General features: G+C 40.1%; 1 protein-coding gene across 2 annotated transcripts in view; it reads left to right on the top strand.

Annotated features, from left to right (window-relative positions):
• Window positions 1-23,705, top strand: part of CAMSAP2 (calmodulin regulated spectrin associated protein family member 2) — a 115,512-nt gene that overhangs the window by 6,000 nt on the left and 85,807 nt on the right. For both annotated transcript variants that reach the window (XM_007989016.3, XM_007989015.3), the window contains exon 2: window positions 16,241-16,500. In XM_007989016.3, the coding sequence (XP_007987207.3) occupies window positions 16,241-16,500 (260 nt within the window). The remainder of the gene's footprint in view (window positions 1-16,240; window positions 16,501-23,705) is intronic.

Here is a 23,705-nt window from a genome sequence, read left to right as displayed (position 1 = left end):
TGTACAATTGGAAATATGACATTCAGAGGGAGACTGGTGGTGGTAGGATGCAGTGGGATGGCAGGGGAGAGGCCATTTCCAGCAATCAGTGGTCTGTGAAGGAAGACCTCTCTAGTGGAGGTGGTATTTAAGCTATAGGCTGAATGGAAAGTAGGCATGGTAGATGGAGGAAATGGTTTGTATGTAGGCATGGAGTTGTGAAACTCAGGTAGTGCTAATGAAACAACAGAGACCGGATTGATTGGATGAGGTTTATGTAATGAAGCTGTGAGACAGCCAGCTTGAAAGACAGACAGACAGAATTATGTGAAGGGTGAGGTGGAGGAATTTGGTATTTATTTAGTAGTTAAATTATCCTAAGCACATTGGATTAAAAAAAAAGAAAAAATACTATTACATGTATTAAACATGTACTTTGTGCTAATTATTATTCTAAGCATTTTATATGCATTTATTTTAATTTGGAGAATGAACCTATTAAGTAGATATTGTTTTATTTCTTCTAAGACTCTAAAACAGGATTTCTCAACTGCAGAACTATTGGCCAGATAATTCTTTGTTGTTGGGGGCTGTCCTGTACATTCTAGGATTTTAGCAATATCTGTGGCCTGTATCCACCTGATGCCAGTAGTGTTCCCTATCTCCACCCCTACTCCTACCCCAGCTGTGACAACCCAGAATGTCCCCAGACATCTCCAGATGTCTCCTGGGGAACAAAAGGAGCCCAGGTTGAGAATCACTGCTATCAATATTATAAGGCAACTATTGTGATCTAAAAAGGGTTTTTTTGTACATTGAAGTACAAATTAATTATAAGACATACTGATTTCACAAATATTCAATTTGAAAATAAGAATTTAGGAAATACATGATTGTTCACCCTTTTTAAAATAAACAATGAGACAGATTTAGAGGAGTTAACTAACTTGCCCTTGATCATACAACTTGTAAGAGGTGGAAACAAAATTAGAGTCTAAGCCTTTGTGATATTGAAATTTGTATCTTAACCTCTGAGTTATAGTCTTCCTGGATTTTTAGTAGAGACGGGGCTTTGCCATGTTGGCCTGGCTGATCTCGAACGTTGGGGTCAAGTGATCTGCCTGCCTCGGCCTCCCAAAGTACTGGGATTACAGGCGTGAGCCTTCATGCCTGGTTGATGATGATATTAAAATAGACTGTTGACCATGTAAACTTATTTCTAATTTACATGTTTTATAGAATTTTGTCTCACAACAGATTTTGAAACAGCAGAAATATTTTCTATTACCTACCCTTTAAAAAAATAGATGCTAGAGGTCTTTGTTATAGGTTCTTGAAAATTTATTAACAGTTAAAAAGTTTTTTAAAATAGGTATACAGGTACAGATTCAAAACTCAAAGGTATGAAAGAGTAGATCTTGTGAGAAGTCTTCTTCCCACCTGGACCCTGAGCCAGTCAGTTTGTTTTAAGCAAGATGAAATCATCAGAAGATTTGTTTTTAGAAAATCTCTTGGAATACACTTAAAAATGGTTAAAATAGTGAAGTTTATGTAATGTATATTTTACCACAATTTTTAAAAAGATGTTTTGGAAACAGTAGAAAATGAATTGGAGAAGGGCCAAGAGTTGGGAAGGAGGAAACCAGTTGGGAAGTTATTATGGTTCAGGTGAGAGATGATGGCGTCTTGAATGTGGATGGTAGTGGTGGATATGGAAAGAAGTGGATGAATGTAAAGGATAAGGCTTGGTGATTGATTGGATATGTTGAAGAAAAGATGAGATTTTGGGAAGTGTTAAGATTGATTCTATTTTGTGAGAAAGGGAACAATGGAAGAGGGCCAGTGTGTGTGTTTAAGAGAGAAGGGGGAAAGAACCATATTGAGTTTGAGGAACATACAAAATGGTGGTGTGTGCATTAGGCCTGTGGAAATTCATGTATGGAGCTTAGAAGACCTCAGGGATGAGAGTTATAGGTGGTAATTAAAATTTAAAAAGTAGGTGACTACCACTCACTAGTCACTTTTTTTTTTTTTTTTTTTTAATGAGACCGAGTCTTGCCCTGTCGCCCAGGCTGGAGTGCGGTGATGTGATCTCGGCTCACTGCAAGCTCCGCCTCCCGGGTTCACGCCATTCTCCTGCCTCAGCCTCCCGAGTAGCTGGCACTACAGGTGCCCGCCACCACGCCCGGCTAATTTTTTGTACTTTTAGTAGAGACGGGGTTTCACCGTGTTAGCCAGGATGGTCTTCATCTCCTGACCTCATGATCTGCCCCCCTTGGCCACCCAAAGTGCTGGGATTACAAGCGGACCACTAGGCCCGGTCTAGTTCCTTTTTTTTTTTTTTTTTTTTTTGATTAGAGATAAGGTCTCACTGTCATCCAGGCCGAGTGCAGTCATGTGATCATAGCTCATTGCAGCTTCAAATTTCTGGGCTCAGGTGATCCTCCTGCTTCAGCCTTTTGAGTAGCTGGACTACATGCTTGGTTAATTTTTTTGAAAATATTTTGTAGAGAGGAAGTCTCACTGTGTTGCCCAAGATGGTCTTGAACTCCTGGATTCAAGCACTCTTCCTGCCTTGGCTTCCCAAAGTGTTGGGATTACATGTGTGAGCCACCCCACCCAGCTGACTGCCAGTCACTTTGAGGGATAGTATGGAGAAAGAAGGGACCCAAGACAGGCGAACCAGCAAAGGCGCTAGGCATAGGGTAATTAGAAAGAAAACCGGAGAATGTGGAGGCTTAGAAGACTAGGGAAGAGAACATTGAGGATGAAGGAATATGAGGTGTAGATGAGAAAGATTAATCGAGGACTCTCAAAAAGATCCATTAGATTTAGCAACAAGGAAGTTATTGGTGATTTTGCTGAGAACATTTTGAGGGGAATGTGGAGACAGAAGCATGACTAGGTTTAAAGTAAATGGGAGATTGTATCAGTTATGCTGTCCTCACTTGTAGTAACAAAAAATCCACCTCAAATTGCATTTGTACATTGTACAAATAGTAAAGAGGATTTATTGTTTCTGAAAAAGTCCTCAAGTGGGATGGGCTTTGGTTTTGATTTGATCAGGGCTGTAGCTTCATTTCTCTGTGATTCTTTTAGCTGTGCCCTTGTTCATGTGTGGATTTCATTCTTAGGCTGTCTAGTCTCATGGTAGAAAATGGCTGTAGCAGTTCTATGTACCATACCATTCAGAGTTCTTCTCTAATCACTGAAAGTTCTACACTCTTGTCTTGCTTTTTTCTTTCTCTTCAAACAGAAGGATTGATTATAGAAAATCTCAAATATATACAACAACAATCATCTTTCATGTATCCATCATCCAGCCCCTGCCATCATCAACTTATGGCCAATCTTGATTCATCTCTAAACACTCCCCACCACTGCCAGTTATTTGAAACAAATTGCAAACATCGTGTCATCCCATCTATACATATCTCAGTATGTATTTCTGTAAGTCCACTCCCTTTTTAAAATGTAATCATGGCACAGCCATCACAGCACTGTTGTAATCATAGGATTCCATATCATCAAATCAATATGAAGATTTCTGATTGTCTCATCAGTATTTTTTATTTTTAAATTTATTTTATTATTATTATTTTTTGAGACGAGTCTCACTCTGTTGCCCAGGCTGGAATACAGTGGCAATCTTGGCTCACTACCAGCTCCGCCTCCTGGGTTCCCACCATTCTCCTGCCTCAGCCTCCCGAGTAGCCGGGACTATACGCACCCGCCACCGCACCTGGCTCATTTTTTGTATTTTTAGTAGAAATGGGGTTTCACCGTGTTAGCCAGGATGGTCTAGATCTCCTGACCTCATGATCCGCCCACCTCGGCCTCCCAAAATGCTGGGATTACTGGTGTGAGCCACCGCGTCCGGCCAAATATTTTTTATTTTTATTTTACAGTTTTATTTGTTCTAGTCAGGATCCATCTAAAGGCCATACTTTGCAACTGGTTGATATCTCTTTACATTGTTGTGTTTTTTTTTCTTTTTTTTTTTTTCAAGTATATATGACCAGAAGATTTTTTTTCTTAATGTATAGGCTCCCATCTCATTTTATCTTCCTTGCAATTTATTTGTTGGATAAACCAGAGTATTTGTCCTATAAAGTTTCCTGCAGTTTGGAACTCCATGATATTAATAAGTTTCTCTTTGTCCTGTGTATTCATTATAAATTGATAGTTAGATCTAGAGGATTGATTGTATTCAGGTTTTTTTTTTTGTTTTTTTTTTTTGGTATACTTTATAGGTGATGTGTACTTCTACCACGAGATACTTAATGTCTAGTTTTCTCTCTGTCATGACTTCTGTATTTATTAGCTGGAATGCTGTTTTAAAAATAAATTTCCCTTTATTATTTGATTACCCTGAGTGCTGTGTGGGAAATTACCTTGATCCAATGGTAGCCTCTAAGTACATGCCATACAAAACTAGCCTAGAAGTCACAGAACAGAAAGCTCACAGAACAACTTAAAATGCCCAAACTATGTGATTTGTTAAAATCAGTTTTTATAGAGAAGCAAGAGGAAAGAGATAGGATGAGATAAAACACTTAGGATAGGGTGCAAACAGGGAGGAAGGACCACACTGCCTGAATCCTGCAGTATATACATTTCATATGTCCAATCTCTACTACATTAGCCTTCTCTGCTGATAGTGTGGTCACCAGGACTAGAACTGAGGTTTGAACAAAGAGGCCCACAGAGACACAGGCCAGTGCCACACACTTGCTCTATTAGACATGGGACAAGGAAGCCTGCCACAGCTGTAGCTTGCCATAAGCCTGATGATAGCCACGGGCTTTGTTCCTTGGGCAGAGGACACATGGGCCAGACTGCTCATCACCAATGGGTAGCTGAATTAAGGACTCATGAATATTGTGCTCATGTGTTCATTGACTCTTGTTGTTTAGTGTCATGCATATTTACTATGTCATGAATATTTAGTACTTAGTATATTTAGTGTATCATGAATATTTAATACATAGGTGCCTCATAAATATTAGGTATCTTGTTTTTTCCACCCCTTTCTACGTTTAATGTATGTGTGCTATTAACTGCTTACCTTTATTTAACAAATTCTGTCAATTATATGTTAACAAACTTTTAAAACTAGCTTCTTATCTATACTTAAAATATCTTCAAACATTTCATCTACATTTTACAAGCGTATTCATCTTTATTTATAATAGAATTGAATAGTCTCAAAAGTAAAATTTTATTACATTCAGGTACAGGGACAGCAGGATAAATGCTATATTCTTTCTCTTTATGAGGGGGAAATTGGACCAGACAGAATGGATCACTGGCCCCTGAGAATCTGAAAGGGGGTAAAGAATAGGGAGAACATTCCAGAGAATGTGAAAAGGCTCTGGAGTGGAAGAGAGCATGGTTTCCAGGAACTGAATGTGACTGGCAGGGATAAGATCATTCCATTCTTGTAGGCCAGAGGAAGGATTTTAATCCTTAGAGAAGTGAGAATTCATTGGAAACCCTTGGGGATGGGGGTGGTATGCGTGACATGACCAAATTTGCTTATGGGAAATAAGCAAATTCTGGCTATAGTAGAGAATGGTTTGGAGCGGGGAGCAGAGTGAATGTGGGAAGACACAATTCGGAGTAAATGTAGTAGCTAAGATAAAAAGTGCTGGTCGCCTGAACTAGGGAGAACCAGAACCTGGAGTCTTGAGATTGTGAGAAGGGGAAGACTTTAGACTGGATTCTGTAATGGATTTTATTTATGGGTTGAAGGAGAGGGAGGCATTAACGATGACTCCTAGGTTTCTGACTTGTTCAGCTTGATGGATTGTGGTGTACTTTATTGATGTAAGGAACACTGAAAGATCATCAAGTGTAGGATAAAAGATTGGTTTGGGGCATTTTGAAGTTTTGTAACTTTTTCAACATAATTTCAAATGTGTAAGAATAGTATAAAGAATTCCCAAATACCCTTTATCCAGATTTACCAATTGTTAATGTTTTGTCCCATTTGTTTTATTATTCTCTCTCATTCCTACCTCCCACACAAATGCGTGTGTGTGTGTGTGTGTGTGTGTGTGTGTGGAGAGAGAGAGAGAAAGAGAGAGAGAGAGAAAGAGAAAGAGAAAGAGATACGCGTTTTTTTTTTTTTTTTGTCTTGAGACAGAGTTTTGCTCTTGTTGCCCAGGCTGCAGTGCGATGGCGCAATCTCGGCTCACTGCAAACTCTGCCTCCCAGGTTCAAGTGATTCTCCTGCCTCAGCCTCCCAAGTAGCTGGGATTACAGGCACCTGACACCGCACCCAGTTAATTTTTTTGTATTTTTAGTAGAGATGGGGTTTCATGATGTTGGTCAGGTGGTCCACCTGCCTCGGCCTCCCAAAATGCTGGGATTGCAGGCATGAGCCACCGCGCCTGGCCTTTTTTTTTTTTTTTGAGACAGCGTTTTGCTCTGTTACCAGGATGGAATGCAGTGGCACGATCTTGGCTCACTGCAACCTCCAACTCCCGGGGTTAAGGGATTCTCATGCCTCAGCCACCTGAGTAGCTGGGATTACTGGCACGTGCCACCACCCCCAGCTAATTTTTGTATTTTTAGTAGAGATAGGGTTTCACCATGTTGGCCAGGCTGATCTCGAACTCCTGACCTCAAGTGATCTGCCTGCCTTGGCCTCCCAAAGTGCTGGGATCGTAGGCATGAGCCACCGTGCCCAGCAATGTATATGTAATGTGTGTGTCTGCACGTATATATAGGATATAAATATATATAATATTTCTGAACCATTTAAGAATGTGTTAGGAGATATTGTACCCCACACTCTTTCAGTGTGTATCTCCTAAAATGAAGGATAGTTCCTGAACATAAGCTTATTTAAAAATTGGAAAATTTAACCTTGATGTGATATTATTATCTGATTCACAGCCCATATTCAGATTTGCCAATTATTTTGAAATTCATTATTGCTATTTTATTTCCCAATTCAGGATCATGCTTCGCATTTAGTTGTGATGTCTCCTAAGTCTCCTTTAACCTGGAATAGTTCTTCACTCTGCCTTCCAGCCTGGGCGTGGTGACTCACCCCTGTAATCCCAGCACTTTGGAAGGCTGAGGTGGGCTTATCACTTGAGGTCAGGAGTTCGAGACCACCCTGGTCAACATGGTGAAACCCTATCTCTACGAAAAAATACAAAAAATTAGCCAGTGGTGTGTGCCTGTAGTCCCAGTTACTTGGTCTTGCTTGTGGTCCCAGCTACTCCGTAGGCTGAGGCAGGAGAATTGCGTGAACCTGGGAGGTGGAGGTTACAGTGAGCTGGCATTGTGCCACTGCACTCCAGCCTGGGCAGTAGAGGCAAAACTCTGTCTCAAAAAACAAACAAACAAAGATAGAGGACCCTTAGCTGTGTGCTGGCTGGGTATCAAGCCCCTTCCTTAGGCATGGTCTTAGCTCTTGGCTAACTTTTGCCTTGTGTGTCTGGTATAAGCAGCCAGTTCTCTGCAGGAGCTGACTGGGTGCCTCCTTCTGTGTATTCCTCTTCTCTACTCTGGAGTGTTGCGCCCTAATTTAGCAGGTGTCCACCTCCACCCTTGGTCCAAATGACTGGGACAATGATGAGATCCTTACACGGGTGCTGATATTGGTAGGAATACCTAGACAGTAGGAAAAAAACAAATTACACAAGAGTCCTGCCCTCAGACAAGAGCTGATGGAGACCTAGGAACTGGAGACCATCTCCTAAACTCCTACTACTTCTGCCCTCTGGTGTACCCTATCTTCTGGCTTTCTTCCCTCTTTCATACTTCCCTTCTTCCCTCGCTTCCATTCACTCTTCCCTGCTCCTCTCTGGCAGACCCACCCCTCTACTCCTCTTGCTTGTCACTGCCATTACCACGACCACCAGTTGTCTCTCTGTCAGCAGATGTGCGCTGTTGCCTCTCTGCACAGCACCATCCCTGCATTCCACAGGAGACTTGGGCAGGGGTGCCTGAGAGGTACCCAGAGACAAATCACTTGGCAGCCAGGCAGCCCCAGAGCAAAGATATGCAGACAGATGAGAGTCTCCTTAACCCCACTTCTTCCAAGATCAGAACAGCTTGACGTACTCCCTCATACACAGTGATGCCAGGAAGGCAGGGGAGGCGTGGGAAGTCTTCCTTCCCAGTACCTGCAAAATGTCTGAGCATTATGTTGATTTTTTTATTTATTAAAATGTACTTTTTATCTTATAAAAACAATAGGCCTGTTATTTTATAGAATGTCTCTAAATTTGGATTTGTTTAAGGTTTCTTTATTCAAATTTGATAAGGTTCAAGTTATAGAAGCCTGGTAGACTACTGTGGAAGAGATGTTGTATTCTCAGTAAATCATATCAGGGGACACATAATGTTTGTTCCAGTATAGGTGATGTTAACTTTGATCACCTGGTTAAAGTGGTATCTGCCAGTTTTCTCCATTACAAAATTATTTTCCACTTTAAATTAATAAGTAATTTATAGGGAGGTAATTCAAAATATGCTGTTCATTAAACGGTTACCCACCATTTTAGAATCCAGTAATGATCTTGCTCGAACCGATTATTGCTGTTGATTACTATCCTTTCTTCCATTTATTTGTTGATACTATACCACAAGAAAGAGCTTTTTTTTTTTTTTTTTTTTTTTTTTTTGAGACAAAGTCTGGCTCTGTAGCCCAGGCTGGAGTGTAGTGACGCAATCTCCGCTCAGTGCAAGCCCTGCCTCCCGGGTTCACATCATTCTCCTGCCTCAGCCTCCCGAATAGCTGGGACTATAGGCACCCACCACCATGCCTGGCTAATTTTTTGTGTATTTAATAGAGACAGTGTTTCACCGTGTTAGCCAGGATGGTCTCGATCTCCTGACATTGTGATCTGCCCACCTTGGCCTCCCAAAGTGCTGGAATTACAGGCATGAGCCACCGCGCCAGGCCGAAAGAGCTTCTTTTTTAGTGTGTTATTTATTTGTGTCAGGATAGACTCATTGATGCGTGTTTTATTCAGTGGGTTATAATTCTTTATTATGTATTCTGATGTTTACGTTTTCCCAGTTTTAGCCAATGGCATCCCTTCCATCTGGATCCTATGTTCTTTTGACATGGCTCCATTATTTGTTAGCATTTCCTTACTTTCTGGCATATACACAAAATAAAGATGTTCAAAGCATATCTTGTACTTTCCCTGCTCCAGGCCTGGAAACATTTCTTCAAGGAACCCTGTTGCTTTTGGTGGGAAAGGTATTAGAAACCAAGATATAGCTGCTAGGCTTATTGCTAACAGTATTACTTAGTAGACAGATAGCAAACACACACATATACATAGTGTATAGCTAAATTTATTTCTTTTGCTATCCATATTTATATAAAGAAATATGTATCTGAAACATCATGTATTTATACTGACACTTCCCATTTCAACCAGCACCACAGAGTTCATTCTAGTCTTTCCTTTTTCCATATTTGTAACTCCCCTGGTCACTGAGAAATCTGGCTCCCATTTTGAGTTAGGTTTCTTGGTGACATCCAAGTGAAGAGCTGAGTAGGCTGATGACTTATAAAGATCTGGAGCCCAAAAGTGGTGCTTTGGCCTCATAGGGTAATAGGAGGAGTGGAGGTGGTAATTTAAGCTCAGGAATGCTCTACCACACTTACCATGTTGTTTGGTAATGTAGAAGGGAGGGAGCTAACTTTTAATTGGTACCTTCTTGGAAGGCAAGGCTCTATGTGCAGGTACTATACAGTCTTTGGTAAATATTTGAGTGCGTACTGTGTTTCAGACACAGTTCCAGGTACTAGTGACACAGAACAGATAAGTATCTTGCTCTCCTTGAGGTAACTTAAAGTGAGAGGAAGTAGAAATAAAATATTATGGGATAGTAATAGTTGTTATCTAGAGAATTAAACTACAGTGAGTGAGTGGGTGGTCATGGAAAGGGTGTTGAGGAAGTTACATTTAACTGAGATCTGAATGGAAAGAGCCAACCATTCAGTTAAGGGGAGGAACATTAGAGGCAGAAGGCCTCTAGTGCACGGGCCAAAAGGTCTGAACCTGGCATACTCTAGCAACAGGAAGAGTTGGGTGTTTGGAACATAGTGGCCTGGGGAAAGTGGAGGAAGTTGAGGTCAGAGTAGGAGTAGGCAGCACATTTGTGGAATATGGAGAAACTAAAACTCAGAGAAGTTACTGAACTCAAGATCCCATCAAGTAAATGGCTGGGCTGGGCATGGTGGCTGGTGCCTGTAATCCCAGCACTTTGGGAGGCCAAAGCGGGCAAATCATCTGAGGTCAGGAGTCCAAGATCAGTCTAGCCAACATAGTGAAACCCCATCTCTACTAAAAATACAAAAATTAGCTGGGTGTGGTGGCACATACCTGTAGTCCTAGCTACTCGGGAGGCTGAGGCACAAAAATTGCCCGAACCCAGGAGGTGGAGGTTGCAGTGAGTCGAGATTGTATCACTGCACTCTAGCCTGGGTGACAGAGTGAGACTCTTTCTCAAAAAAAAAAAAAAAAAAATGAAAAAAGAAAAAAAGTTAGTGGTAAAATTAGGACTCCACCGATTCTTTTAAAATCTAAAGCCTATACTTTCTCGAAGCCCAAATTTTTACCAAATTTCAGAATGAATGTAGGTAGTGAATGTAGGTAAACTGAAAACATACTTGGTTTTGAGAGGGATTGCTATCACAGAAATTAAGTGTGGCCCAGAGAAAACTAAAGTTTCTCAAAGCATGTACAAGGAGTAAATAATGATTACTAGCGCAGAATCAGGTAGTAAACTTGAGGGGGAAATTTGAAACCTGGGAGTACTTTCAGGAAAAGGCTAGTGACTAGAATTTTTTTTTAATAACATTTTTATTTATTCATCAAATCTTTCCTTACCATGTACCAGGCACTGAGTTAGGCCCTAGTGATTCTTATCATGGTAAATAAGGCAGACATGATCCTTGCCCTTTGGTCATGTATTGGAGTATTCATATCAGTACATGCTTGTCAACAGTGGGTTTAAACCTTTTTTTTTTTTTTTTTTGCCATTTTGATAACTTTCTTTGATACTTTGATAAGTATCTTGCTCTCCTTGAGGTAACTTAAAGTGAGAGGAAGTAGAAATAAAATATTATTTTATGTACTATGTATTATTTTAAGTGCTATGAAGTTTTAAATGTTATTGATCATCTTTATGTCTTTTGGTTAATTTCAAGTTCAGAGTCCGTGGCTTACTTTTAATTGGAGTTCTTTGAAACTTAGAAGTTCTATAATAGTAATTACTTTAGAAACTATCTTTTAGATTTGGAAAATAAGGTGGTATGCCTATGATTTAGTGTGATGATATTTCTGAAATGTACTCCCCTCCTGCTTCCTGCCCCTTTATTGCTTTAAATAAATCTGTGTCACTTGCTGGAATGTGGATGCAACTGGTAGCTAACCCAGTTTTATAGAAAATTGCCTTGAGCAATACTGTCTCTATTCCCTCTACCTGTACCTCAGGCATTTCAGGTGGATGTCAATTTCAAAACTTAGGTCTAGTCAGGACTTAGAGTAACATGATTAAGTTATGTTCTGCTTAAGTCGTGGTGTACAAAAAAAAACTCATCTGGTATCCTTTGCAGTTCTAGCAGTGGTATTTCACTCAGCCGTTCTGTCAGTATTAATTTCTTACTTTTTGTGTTCTGGAGGTTAGGGAGAGAGTGAAACCTCTTATCTTTGATTTTGCTGTTTATTTTCTAATATGCTGTTTCAGTTAATTTTTTTTTTTTTTGAGACGGAGTTGTGCACTGTTGCCCAGATTGGAGTGCAGTAGCGCAATCTCGGCTCACTGCAAGTTCCGCCTCCTGGGTTCACGCCATTGTCCTGCCTCAGCCTCCCGAGTAGCTGGGACTACAGGCACGAGCCACCACGCCCGGCTAATTTTTTTGTACTTTTAGTAGAGACGGGGCTTCACTGTGTTAGCCAGGATGATCTCAATCTCCTGACCTCGTGATCCGCCCACCTCGGCCTCCCAAAGTGCTGGGATTACAGGCGTGAGCCACTGTGCCTGGCCAGTTAATTTTTTTTTAACGTGGTACAATTCCAAACTTGAAAAATAGTCTTATACCATTGGTAAAATGATAGACGCTTTTGAAGTTTTCTTTTAAGTATATTTAGCTCTTGAAGACTTGTTTTTAAAATGACCTATTTTATATTCAGTATGAAGTTTTACATTCTCTTGAGGGCTGAAAAATCTGTTTTTGTTGTATTCTTGAAACAGTCTTTGATTGGCTATGGATCCTTTCCCTTTTCCTTGCATTGGAGTCTTTTATTTAAAACTTTTACTTTCACAACTTAGTTAGTGGGTATGTTTTAATGAAATGGAAGCAACCCCTGGACTCTTGTCTTCCACCTTCCACCCTTGTGATCTTGGCACATCATTATTATGTTTGAGCCTGTTTAGCAAGATGGTATGGAGCTATAATTCTGTACTTATCAGCTATGTGCCCCTGGGCAAGATATCCTTTCTTGAGTTCCTTATCTGTAAAATAGGGTAAGAGGGTTGTCAGGATTAAATGACAGAATGCATGTTTAGGACTGTGTCTGACACGATGTTATAAAGGTCATCTATGAAAATGGATGTAAAGGCAGTAAATAAGTGCTAGGTGGATATGTAGGTATGATAGATAAATTTGTAATCCTGATAATGAGCATTTACTTTTCACAGCTAATATTTAAATGCCAAATAACCTATATTAGCCATTTTTTATTGATACAGGAAATAAGAATCCATTATTTATACATTGTATAATAGTTATCTTAAAATCAAATAATTTTCCTTTTACAGCTGTTCTACTAATAGTTTCTGTTTATTTCCTATAATACTAAAATGTGAATACCAGCACTATATTCTGCAATTTAAAACGGAGCTTCACCATCATGCTGAGGCAGCTATATTAAGTTTAAGGCTGGCTCACTACTGGGTAATGCAGCTATGAAGAAAGGAAAGTGTTTTCAATTATTAAATGAGGATGATATTTTTAGATGTGACCAGAATCCCAAATTGATACATCCACTGTTGACCTCTTTCCAGAGTCCTATATCTCCAGCTGCTTATTGGATATTTCCACTTGGATATTTTTGCTATTGTTTCAAACTCAATGTCTAAAACTGAGTTTTCGATCTTGCTTTTAGAATTGGTGCTGCCTCTGATTTTCATTTTCCTGTTAGTGATATTACTGTTTACCTCGTAATGTAGGCTTGATTATTCTTGATTTCCATCTTGACCCTCTCTCTTTGCTTTATTCCTGGATACTTTTTGTTTGTCTTTAGCAGTTAGTCTCTTATGTCCTGTTCTTTCTGTTTTCACTACTGCCTTTCAACTTCATTTCCTTATATCTATATGGTAGTTTTTTATCTCTGATTTTTATAGCCATCAATGTTAAATACCAGATTGTTCCAAAACATCAGTCTTAATGTGACACTGTCCTGTAAAACTGTCAGCACCTCCTTGTTAGGTAATATACAAAGGCCTCATGTTTAAAAGATGAATATTTCAAGTTCTCATCACCAACCTCTCCCATTCCAGCTTTGCCTCTTACTGCTTTCCCACATGAACTCTTCTCTCCACCCAGATTGTTCAATTTGGTGTCTCTTCACATCTTTTTTTTTCCTGCTCTTTCTCTCCTCTCTCTCTTTATGTTTAGAAAGGCTTTTTTTTTTTTTTTTTTTTTTCCTGACTAATATTCTGCTTTTTCCTGCTATTCTATTTTTTTTTTTTTTTGAGATGGAGTTTCGCTCTTGTTGCCCGAGCTGGAGTGCAGTGGCGCAAACTCGGCTCACTGCAACCTCTGCCTCCCGGGTTCAAGCAAATCTACTGTCTCAGCCTCCCAAGTAGCTGGGATTACAGGCGCCTGCCATCATGCCTAGCTAATTTTGTATTTTTAGTAGAGAGGGGTTTCATCAAATTGGTCAGGCAGGTCTGGAACTCCTGACCTCAGGTGATCTGCCCGCTTTGGCCTCCCAAAGTGCTGAGATTTACAGGTGTGAGCCACCGTGCCCCGCCTATTCTTTTTTTTTTTTTTTTTGAGACGGAGTCTCGCTCTGGCACCCATGCTGGAGTGCAGCGGCGCGATCTCCACTCACTGCAATCTCCGCCTCCCGGGTTCACGCCATTCTTCTGCCTCAGCCTCCTGAGTAGCTGGGCCTCCAGGCGCCCACCACGACGCCCGGCTAATTTTTTGTATTTTTAGTAGAGACAGGGTTTCACTGTGTTAGCCAGGATGGTCTCCATCTCCTGACCTCAGGTAATCTGCCCGCCTCGGCCTCCCAAAGTGCTGGGATTACAGGCGTGAGCCACCGCGCCCGGCCTCAATTTTTTTAAAGATGAAGTTGTGCCCCCCCACTGTGATGCTCCCACTTCTGAACTCTTAAGTACTTAATTGTTTATTTCTTTCATTTGGTGCTTAATTATTTCCTCCTTAGTATTGTCTCTAATTTCTGAATTGCTTAACTCTACCTCTCTGTCTGTTTAGAGTTTTGTAAATTACTGGCTCCTTGAGGATGAGGGTTATTTCTGATTCCTTGAATTCCTTTGAACCATGCTGGTATAGAAAATGAACACACAATAATTATTACAATATTGTGTGAAGATATTTTTCTAAATAGTAGGAACTTTAAAAAAACTTTAAATTGCTAAGGAGTATATTAATGCTTTGTAAACAAATTTTTCTTTCTTTCTTTTTTTTTTTTTTTTTTTTTGAGACAGAGTCTCGCTCTGTCACCCAGGCTGGATGCAGTGGCGTGATCTCGGCTCACTGCAACCTCTGCCTCCTGGGTTCAAGCGATTCTCCTGCCTCAGCCTCCTGAGTAGCTGGGATTACAGGCGCCCGCCACCACGCCTGGCTAATTTTTTCTGTTTTTAGTAGAGATGGGGTTTCACCGTGTTAGCCAGGATGGTCTTGATCTCTTGACCTCGTGATCCGCTCGCCTCGGCCTCCCAAAGTGCAGGGATTACAGGCGTGAGCCACTGTGCCTGGCTACAGATTTTTCAAAGCACCGGTTTTGGTTAGTACTGTGGCATTATTGACCTTATATTAAAGCTGCCTATTCAGGAAACAGCTAAGATCAGTGATGGGATGGCTGGCTTCAGAACCTCACTTTCTAGGGAGAAGGCAAGTGAGGAACTGGCTAGGTCTCAGGACAGAGCTATCAGGTTCTATAATTGTAGCTCCATGTTAACCTCTAACTCAGAAGCCCCACCTCTGGAGGATGTCCCTCATCCTTGTCCTGCTTCGATGAGAGGCATAGAGCCCAGGTAAGAAATGGAGAGGAGGAGGAAGAGATGCAAGGTAGAATAGGCAAGAAAATTTGTAAAATAATGAGTAGTTTTTTTTTTCTCTTGTTTTGGTAATTTTGCTGCCATCAAATACAAATGCTTTTGCTTAAGTTGATTTGGGAGCAGATATTGGGAGAGTGGGAGTGGACATTGGAAGAGTGGGACTTGGCATTCTTAAAGGGTTGTGGTTAGCAGGAAAGAGAAACTTTGGAGGAGATTTTGGTTTCCTTCCCATCTCCCATTTCTAAACTACTACTTATGTTTTAGTCAAACTTGTGAGTTGGGTGTCCAGGACGTCTTTTTCAGGTAGGATGGGGAGTGGTTGGTCAGTGGTAATGTGACGATATCAGTGTTTTACTAGTGTAAGGGATTTTTAAGAGTAGCTCTCTCCTAAACAATTGCTATAATTCTTTCTCAGTAGTGTCAGCAAGCTAAGCACGAAGGGAGAGATGGCAGGGGTCTTGAGGCAAAGAGATAGAATAAGTTAGGCAGTCTCTATTCTGCAGCTCATTAGCTGTAAAACTTTGGGCAAATGATTTTGTATTCTCAGGTGGCAAGGACTAGCAGTCTCCTGAAATACCTATTGTGGTGCATTTCCATGTTGAACGCTTGCCTGTGAGGAGTGTCATTGAAATTAGTTTTTAGGAATCTTATAGTTCATTCTGTAGATTTGACTATGAATGTGGGAATACTTTCCCAAGAGCCACTAGACTCAGAAAACTTTTCTCCTTGTCTTGTAGTCCCTTTTTGGAATATACTCAGAAAATATCTTCTGTAAAGGAAATTTGTATCTTTTTTCATTCCAGGTTATATGTCAAGGTCTAATGAATCATCTTTTCAGTTAAAGGGTTATTATTATATTTTTAGAGGGAATCTTAAATTCTATGACATAAATAATAATTATTAAATAAATTCTGTTTCTTTTATAAAAATCTTGTAAGAGAATTTTTTCCATTAATCTTTATAGAAAATGTGCCAGAGGAACTTCGAGAACCATTTTACACAGATCAGTATGACCAGGAACACATCAAACCACCTGTTGTTAATTTGCTTCTGTCGGCTGAACTATACTGTCGTGCTGGGAGTCTCATTCTCAAGAGTGATGCTGCAAAACCCCTTTTGGGCCATGATGCTGTAATCCAGGCTTTAGCACAGAAAGGTCTTTATGTCACTGACCAGGAAAAATTGGTAACTGAACGAGATCTCCACAAGAAACCCATACAGATGGTGAGTCTTTATATACCCAAGATTATTTTAAGTTTGAAGTGTGTACTTTTGAGTGTGAATGATACGCTGTAAAACAGAGGGAAATGTTTTGAAATTGGATTGTGTTTTTGCCTGGAGTTTAAAAATCATCTTTTTCTTAACCTTGTTTCCAAATGAAGGAAGATTTTAACTATTTTGGAATGTTTGTTGCCATCTAATACCTCAGAGAAACAACTACATAATTTCCAACTATCTTAATGTAATTTTAATTGAAAAATTTTATTTTTTCCATCGTAGAGACTAGCTAGAAGAGATGGAAAATGCATCCTTGACTTTATCATTAGAAAAGAGTTGAGATTAATAAGTACTCATTTATGGCCGGGCAAGGTGGCCCATGTCTGTAATCCCAGCACTTTGGGAGGCCAAGGCGGGCAGATCATCTGAGGTCGGGAGTTCGAGACCAGCCTGACTAACATGGAGAAACCCTGTCTCTACTGAAAATACAAAATTAGCCGGGCATGGTGGCAAATGCCTGTAATCCCAGTTACTTGGGAGGCTGAGGCAGGAGAAAGGCTTGAACCCGGGAGGTGGAGGTTACGGTGAGCTGAGATCGCACTATTGCACTCCAGCCTGGGTAACAAGAGTGAAACTCTGTCTCAAAAAAAAGCTGATTTACGTACTTGAATAACTTCTTGGTAAATTTCTGCATATCAGATATTTTCGTTTATTAAATAGCTTTGAACTCATTCTTGTAGAAAACACACAGGTGGGCTCTAAGCTGGCCTGGGACAATCACGCAGGAACTCTCTCATAGGCAGTCTCAGGAGACATAAATCTAAATGTTTAAGTTCATTGTAGGCTGGTTCAGTCCATTGTACTGCTTTAGCTTGAGTTTCACAAAATGTGGACATCATCAAGAATAGTATTAGAAAGAAAGGTGGTTTTTCCATACTCGATTAAATCATGTCATGATTTAATCCAACAGTAGTAGTTTTGCTTGGGAGGAAGGTAAGGGCTATATGTAGAAAAGTGTATTATAAAATTTATGAAATGACGAAATTTAGGAAGAATGAACAAAAAAATTAGTTTATAAAATTTATTACTAAATGAGGTGATGACCTGTTTTGTTTTCTGCTTTTTTTCCTTCTTTAAAGTAACTCTTTTAATATTTCTAAGTAATGGAAAATAATGTATTGATTAATTTAGTTAATGAAATTTAGTTATAGATTTACAGTACAGTTATTAACAATAACTCGCATGTGGATTATCCAGTATGAAATTGTCATCTTTCATTGATAGCTCCAAAATCACCTTATAGTTACCCTCTGACTTTGGCATACCTGCTTTGCATACATATCATATGTGAACAGTTTGCCTATGCCAGGGACAAGCAGAATCTACTTTGGTGTCTTTATCAGTGTCTCATATATTCATCTCCCCCAGAATCACTCCCCTAGTTGGATGCTCCAGCTTCTGATTATTTCTGCTTCCATTGTTTGAAGGCCAAGTGGATAGTTAGAAAGCCCATCCATGACTTTGTGAAGCAGCCTTTGCTTAGTTGCTCTTCTTTCAGATACAGATATATATGTCATAGATAACCTACTTATCCTTAGAGTGTCTATTTTAGATCCTCTAACAAGAATGAAACAAACTTAACATGTTTTCTACATTTTTTTTTCCAGTGTTGTTTGTATGTGTGAAATACTTGGACAATTAATTATAAAATAAGGGATTTGGTAGACTGCTGATTGTGTTACTCAGGTTTCTTTCACACTTTATTGATCCTGCTGATAGCTTTGAATGTATTTTAATAGTATTTAAGGAATGTAGTGTAAATGACATAGAATCTTTTTTTTTGGTCTTAGATGGAGTCTCACTCTGTTGACCAGGCTGGAGTGCAGTGGCGCAATCTTGGCTCATAGCAACCTCTGCCTTCTGGGTTCAAGCAATTCTTGTGTCTCAGCCTCCTAAGTAGCTGAGATTACAGTTGTGCATCACCATGCCCAGCTAATTTTTGTGTTTTTAGTAGAAATTGGGTTTCACCATGTTGGCCAGGCTGGTCTTGAACCCCTGACTTCAAGTGATCCTTCCACCTCAGCCTCCCAATGTGCTGGGATTACAGGTGCACAGCATGGCCAACATAGAGGTTTTTTGTTTTTTGTTTTTTTTTTTTTTTTGAGATGGAGTCTCACTCTGTTGCCCAGGCTGGAGTGCAGTGGCGCGATCTCGGCTCACTGCAAGCTCTGCCTCCAGGGTTCACGCCATTCTCCTGCCTCAGCCTCCCAAGTAGCTGGGACTACAGGCACCCGCCGCCACGCCCGGCTAATTTTTTGCATTTTTGTTAGAGACGGGGTTTCACCATGTTAGCCAGGATGGTCTCGATCTCCTGACCTCGTGATCCACCCGCTTCGGCCTCCCAAAGTGCTGGGATTACAGGCGTGAGCCACCGCGCCTGGCCCCAACGTAGAATTTTTATCTCTGGTTCTGGCTTCTATTTGTGGATTGTTAGAACTTGAGAACTTGAGGCTGAGCGTGGTGGCTCACGCCTGTAATCCCATCTCTTTGGGAAGCAAAGACTGGTGGATCACCTGAGGTCAGGAGTTCGAGACTAGCCTGGCTAACATGGCGAAACCCTGTGTCTGCTGAAAATACAAAAATTAGCTGGGCGTGGTAGTGCGTGCCTGTAGTCCCAGTTACTTGGGAGACTGAGGCAGGAGAATCTCTTGAACCTGAGAGGTGGAAGTTGTAGGGAGCTGAGATTCTGCTACTGCACTCCAGACGGGGTGACAGAGTGAGGCTTTGTCTCAAAAACAAACCAACCAAAGAACTTGAGAACTTCATATTTGCCCTACATCATCTTAACCCTTTGCAGTGTCACATTTACTAACCTGTGTTTTAATTGTATACTTTCAACTTTTATCACAATTTGATTTAAAGTTTTCCAGTTGCTGTGGCATTTTGATTGATGATATTTAATATAACTATTTTCCTGAAACCTGCATGAGAAAATTTCTCAGATTACTAGTAAAAAGTTGTTCCTTAAGAAACTATTTTTTTGGCCAGGCATGGTGGCTCACGCCTGTAATCCCAGCACTTTGGGAGGCCAAGGTGGGTGGATCACGAGGTCAGGAGTTTGAGACCAGCCTTGCCAACATGGCAAAACCCCGTCTCTACTAAAAATACAAAAATTAGCCAGGTGTGGTGGCGGGCACCTGTAACCCCAGCTACTCGGGAGGCTGAGGCAGGAGAATCGCTTGAACCTGGGAGGCGGAGGTTGCAGTGAGCTGAGATCGTGCCACTGCACTCCAGCCTGGGTGACAAGAGCAAGACTCCATCTCAAAAAAAAAAAAAAAAAAAAACCTTTTTTAAAGAGTAAAGTAAGAGTTAATTTAAATTATCAGTTTTTTTTCCTGCTTTTTGGGAAGTATCATGAAAAATAGTGTGTTTAATTGTACTGAATATATTGCCCCTGCTCTTCAACTTCTAAATTATCTTAAATTTGGGATATTTTATTTCTATATGCCAGCCTTTTGGGGGGGAAAAAAAAGTGTGGTGGTAGCAAAAGTATCATCCTAATTTTTCAAGAAATAATGTTAGTACTAATTCTTTTTCATCAAAGTCTCAGTATAAAACTTCCCCCTGAAATAATATATATGAAGACAGTAATCTTTAGAAGAATTTACACCAGACTGCTAACTTTGGTTTCTTCTGTGAAATGGGATTAAATAGGATTGGAGAAATAAATGGTAACTTTCATTTCTTATTTGATATAATTCTGCACTATTAACATTTTTATATGATTTTACTGTTTTAAAATTTAAAATGTAGAGAAGAAATTTAAATTCAAATAGAAATTATCATTATCTGAAATAACATGCCTTGTATGCATACTAAATATTTCTGATAGTTAAATTGTTAAAGAGAAATAAGTATCCTGCATTTAGCCTTTAAGCAGACATAGGAAATAAGAGTAAATATTAAAGACCTCTCTAAGTGGTTAAATTCAAATATCCTGTAAATGGCAGTTCAAACCTGTAAGGTATCTTTTCTGTAGTTCTTTTAGTAATCAATCTTTAAAAAGAAAAGATGTGGCCAGGCGCGGTGGCACATACCTGTAATCCCAGCACTTTGGGAGGCTGACGTGGGTGGATCACCTAAGGTGAGGAGTTCGAGATCAGCCTGGCCAACATGGTGAAACCCCATCTCTACTAAAAATACAGAAATTAGCTGGGCGTTATGGCAGGCGCCTGTATTCCCAGCTACATGGGAGGTTGAGGCAGGAGAATCGCTTGAACCCGGGAGAAGGAGGTTGCAGTCAGCCGAGATTGCACTCCAGCCTGGGCAACAGAATGAGACTTTGTCTCAAAAAAACAAAAAAACTTTCCAACATGACTTCTCAGAACAAAAACATTCCTCTCAATCTCCACCCCAAAATTAATAATACAATCTGCATATCAGTCAAACTTGCCTTAGTCGTACTTCTTTTTTTTAATTTTTCTTTTTTTTGAGACTGAATTTTGCTCTTGTCACCCAAACTGGAGTGCAGTGGCGCATTTTCAGCTCATTGCAACCTCCACCTTCTGAGTTCAAGCGATTCTCCTGCCTCAGCCTGCCGAGTAGCTGGGATTACAGGTGTACCACCACGCCCAGCTAGTTTTTATATTTTTAGTAGAGATGGGGTTTCACCATGTTGGCCGGCTGGTCTCGAGCTCCTGACCTCATGATCCACTCACCTTGGCCTCCCAAAGTGCTGGAATTACAGGTGTGAGCCACCACACCTGGCTGTGTTTTATGTTCTATGTATCCAGCTGACCACTGACATCTCTGCTTGAGTGATGTTTGAACTAAAAATCTAATGAGGAAGAAAACTGGGAAAAAAAAACTAGACAGCATGAAATAAGTGTTCTAACTTCAAGCAATAGATACTGAGATCTTAGAGGTGGATGTGATAATCTCTACTAGGGAGGATCGGGGAAGGCATCGTAGGGTAGGATGATATGGGATTTCAGTAGTTGGGAAAAGGGATGGGATGAGAGTAGTAACTGGGTTGAAGGAATTGTTTGACTCAAGGTTGAACCTGTGAAGGTATGTTAAGTATTAAAATTAAAATATTGACTGCTTGGAGGGATAAATGTGAGATGAGGCTAAAAAATAATTTAGAGCTAGATCATGAGGAGCCTGTAAGTCTGAATTAAGGATTTTTAACTTTCTATAGGTTACAGAATTATGAAATAGATTTTCATACTATATTACAAAACACTTGGAAGCATTGTGAACTGAACTGCTATACTGTCAGCTTAGTTTAAATAATTATTGCAGTCTATTAATTCTCAGATTTTATCTATTGTTTATTTATGATTATCAAGTAGCTCTTTTTTTTTTTTTTTTGAGACAGGATCTCACTCTGTCACCCAGGCTGGAGTGCAGTGGCGCGATCACAACTCACTGTAGCCTCAACCTGCAGGGCTCAGGTGACCCTCCGACCTCAGCCTCCTGGGTAGCTGGGTCTGCAGACTTGCACCACCACACCTGGCTAATTTTTTTTTTTTATTCTTATTGTAGAGACAGGGTCTCCCTGTGTTGCCCAGGCTGATCTCAAACTCCTGGGCTATGCTGTGATTACAGGTGTGAGCTGGGATTACACCTGGCTTATCAGGTAGCTCTTTTCATTTAGTTTACTATGTGCCAGTCAGTGTGCTTACACTTTAACACTCTAACTTACATAATTTAATTCTTACAACTCTAAGAGGAAAGGATCATCCCTGATCTACTGATGGAAGAAACGGAGGCTTTGAGAACATAACTAAGGTCACGGAGCAAGTATAGTAAGTAGTGAAGGCAGGATTCTGAAATCTCTGCTTTAACTATAAATCCTATATTCTTTTTTTTTTTCTTATTTTATTTCTCTTTTACATGATAACAGGATAAAGCCTATGTTCTTAAACACTAAATTGTATTTTTGTCTTTGCCTAGGGAATAGGTAGATGGGAAGTAGTGAGGTGGAAGGAAATAGAAATGGTGTGCCACCTGGAACTCTGCCTGGTGGTTTGTTTGAAATCTTGGTAATTTGCCTAGGCTTCTTTTCAAAGTAATTTCCCCCTCTGTTCCATTTACCCACTCTGTTCCTGTCTTAAAGGTTATGTTAATTCCATGTACCTTAGGAGTGATTACAGCAGTTAAGTAGAATGCTGACGGGGGATGAAGTAGAGTTGTGACAGAGTCTAGGTGGACATGAGTTAATTAATACAGTATTTAAGAATATGCAGGTGGGGCGCAGTGGCTCACGCCTATAATCCCAGCACTTTGGGAGGCCAAGGCGGATGGATCACCTGAGGTCAGGAGTTCGAGACCAGCGTGGCCAACATGGTGAAACCCCATCTCTACTAAAAATACCAAAAAAATTAGCTGGACGTGGTGGCGCACGCCTGTAATGCCAGCTACTTGGTGTACGCCTGTAATACCAGCTACTTGGGAGGCTGAGGTGAGAGAATTGCTTGAATCTGGGAGGCAGAGGTTGCAGTGAGCCGAGACTGTGCCACTGCACCCCATCCTGGGCAACAGAGTGAGACTCCATCTTGGAAAATATATATATATATATATATATATATATATATATATATATATGCAGAGTAATTCTCTAGTTACCATTATTTTTGCTGGATACACAAAATGTATTGAGAACAGAGAAGCTGATCCCAGGAACTCTATGTTGTCCCTCTTTTTTTTTTTTTTTTTTTTTTTAAACATTGGTCCTATTTGGCAACTATGCTTATGAATTTCCATGGTGTCACCATCTGTTGGAACTCAAGTGTAATTTACTCGTGTAGAGGCTTGCTTGTTAAAAAAAAAAATCCTTTCTCTGTTTAAGAAGAGGATTATATAAATGTAATATTGTAATAGTAGGTGTAAAGACATTAATTTCTGGTCACCCTTGTATACGAGTGGTTTGCAAATTTATAAGCTAAACCTGTCTTTGAAAAAATAATTACATTCTCATAGATGTTGTTGGACAGCGTTTTCTTCTTCATGCATAGTGCTAGAACTCAATTTTCTGTTTACTACTCATGTACCTAATTTGGATTCCGTTATTTCTAGGTAACATCCACACCTCTGTTACAAATTCACAATATCTTTTGATACCTTACAACCATGTTTATCATGTTAGAGTTACTCTTTATTTGTGATCATTTGGAGCTCCAAGTTTTACTTTCTCATAGAAATAACTT

This window comes from Chlorocebus sabaeus, chromosome 25 (genome assembly GCF_047675955.1).
Source record: "Chlorocebus sabaeus isolate Y175 chromosome 25, mChlSab1.0.hap1, whole genome shotgun sequence".
In the NCBI taxonomy this organism is placed as follows: Eukaryota; Metazoa; Chordata; class Mammalia; order Primates; family Cercopithecidae; genus Chlorocebus; species Chlorocebus sabaeus.
This window is presented reverse-complemented; position numbering and strand designations above follow the sequence as displayed.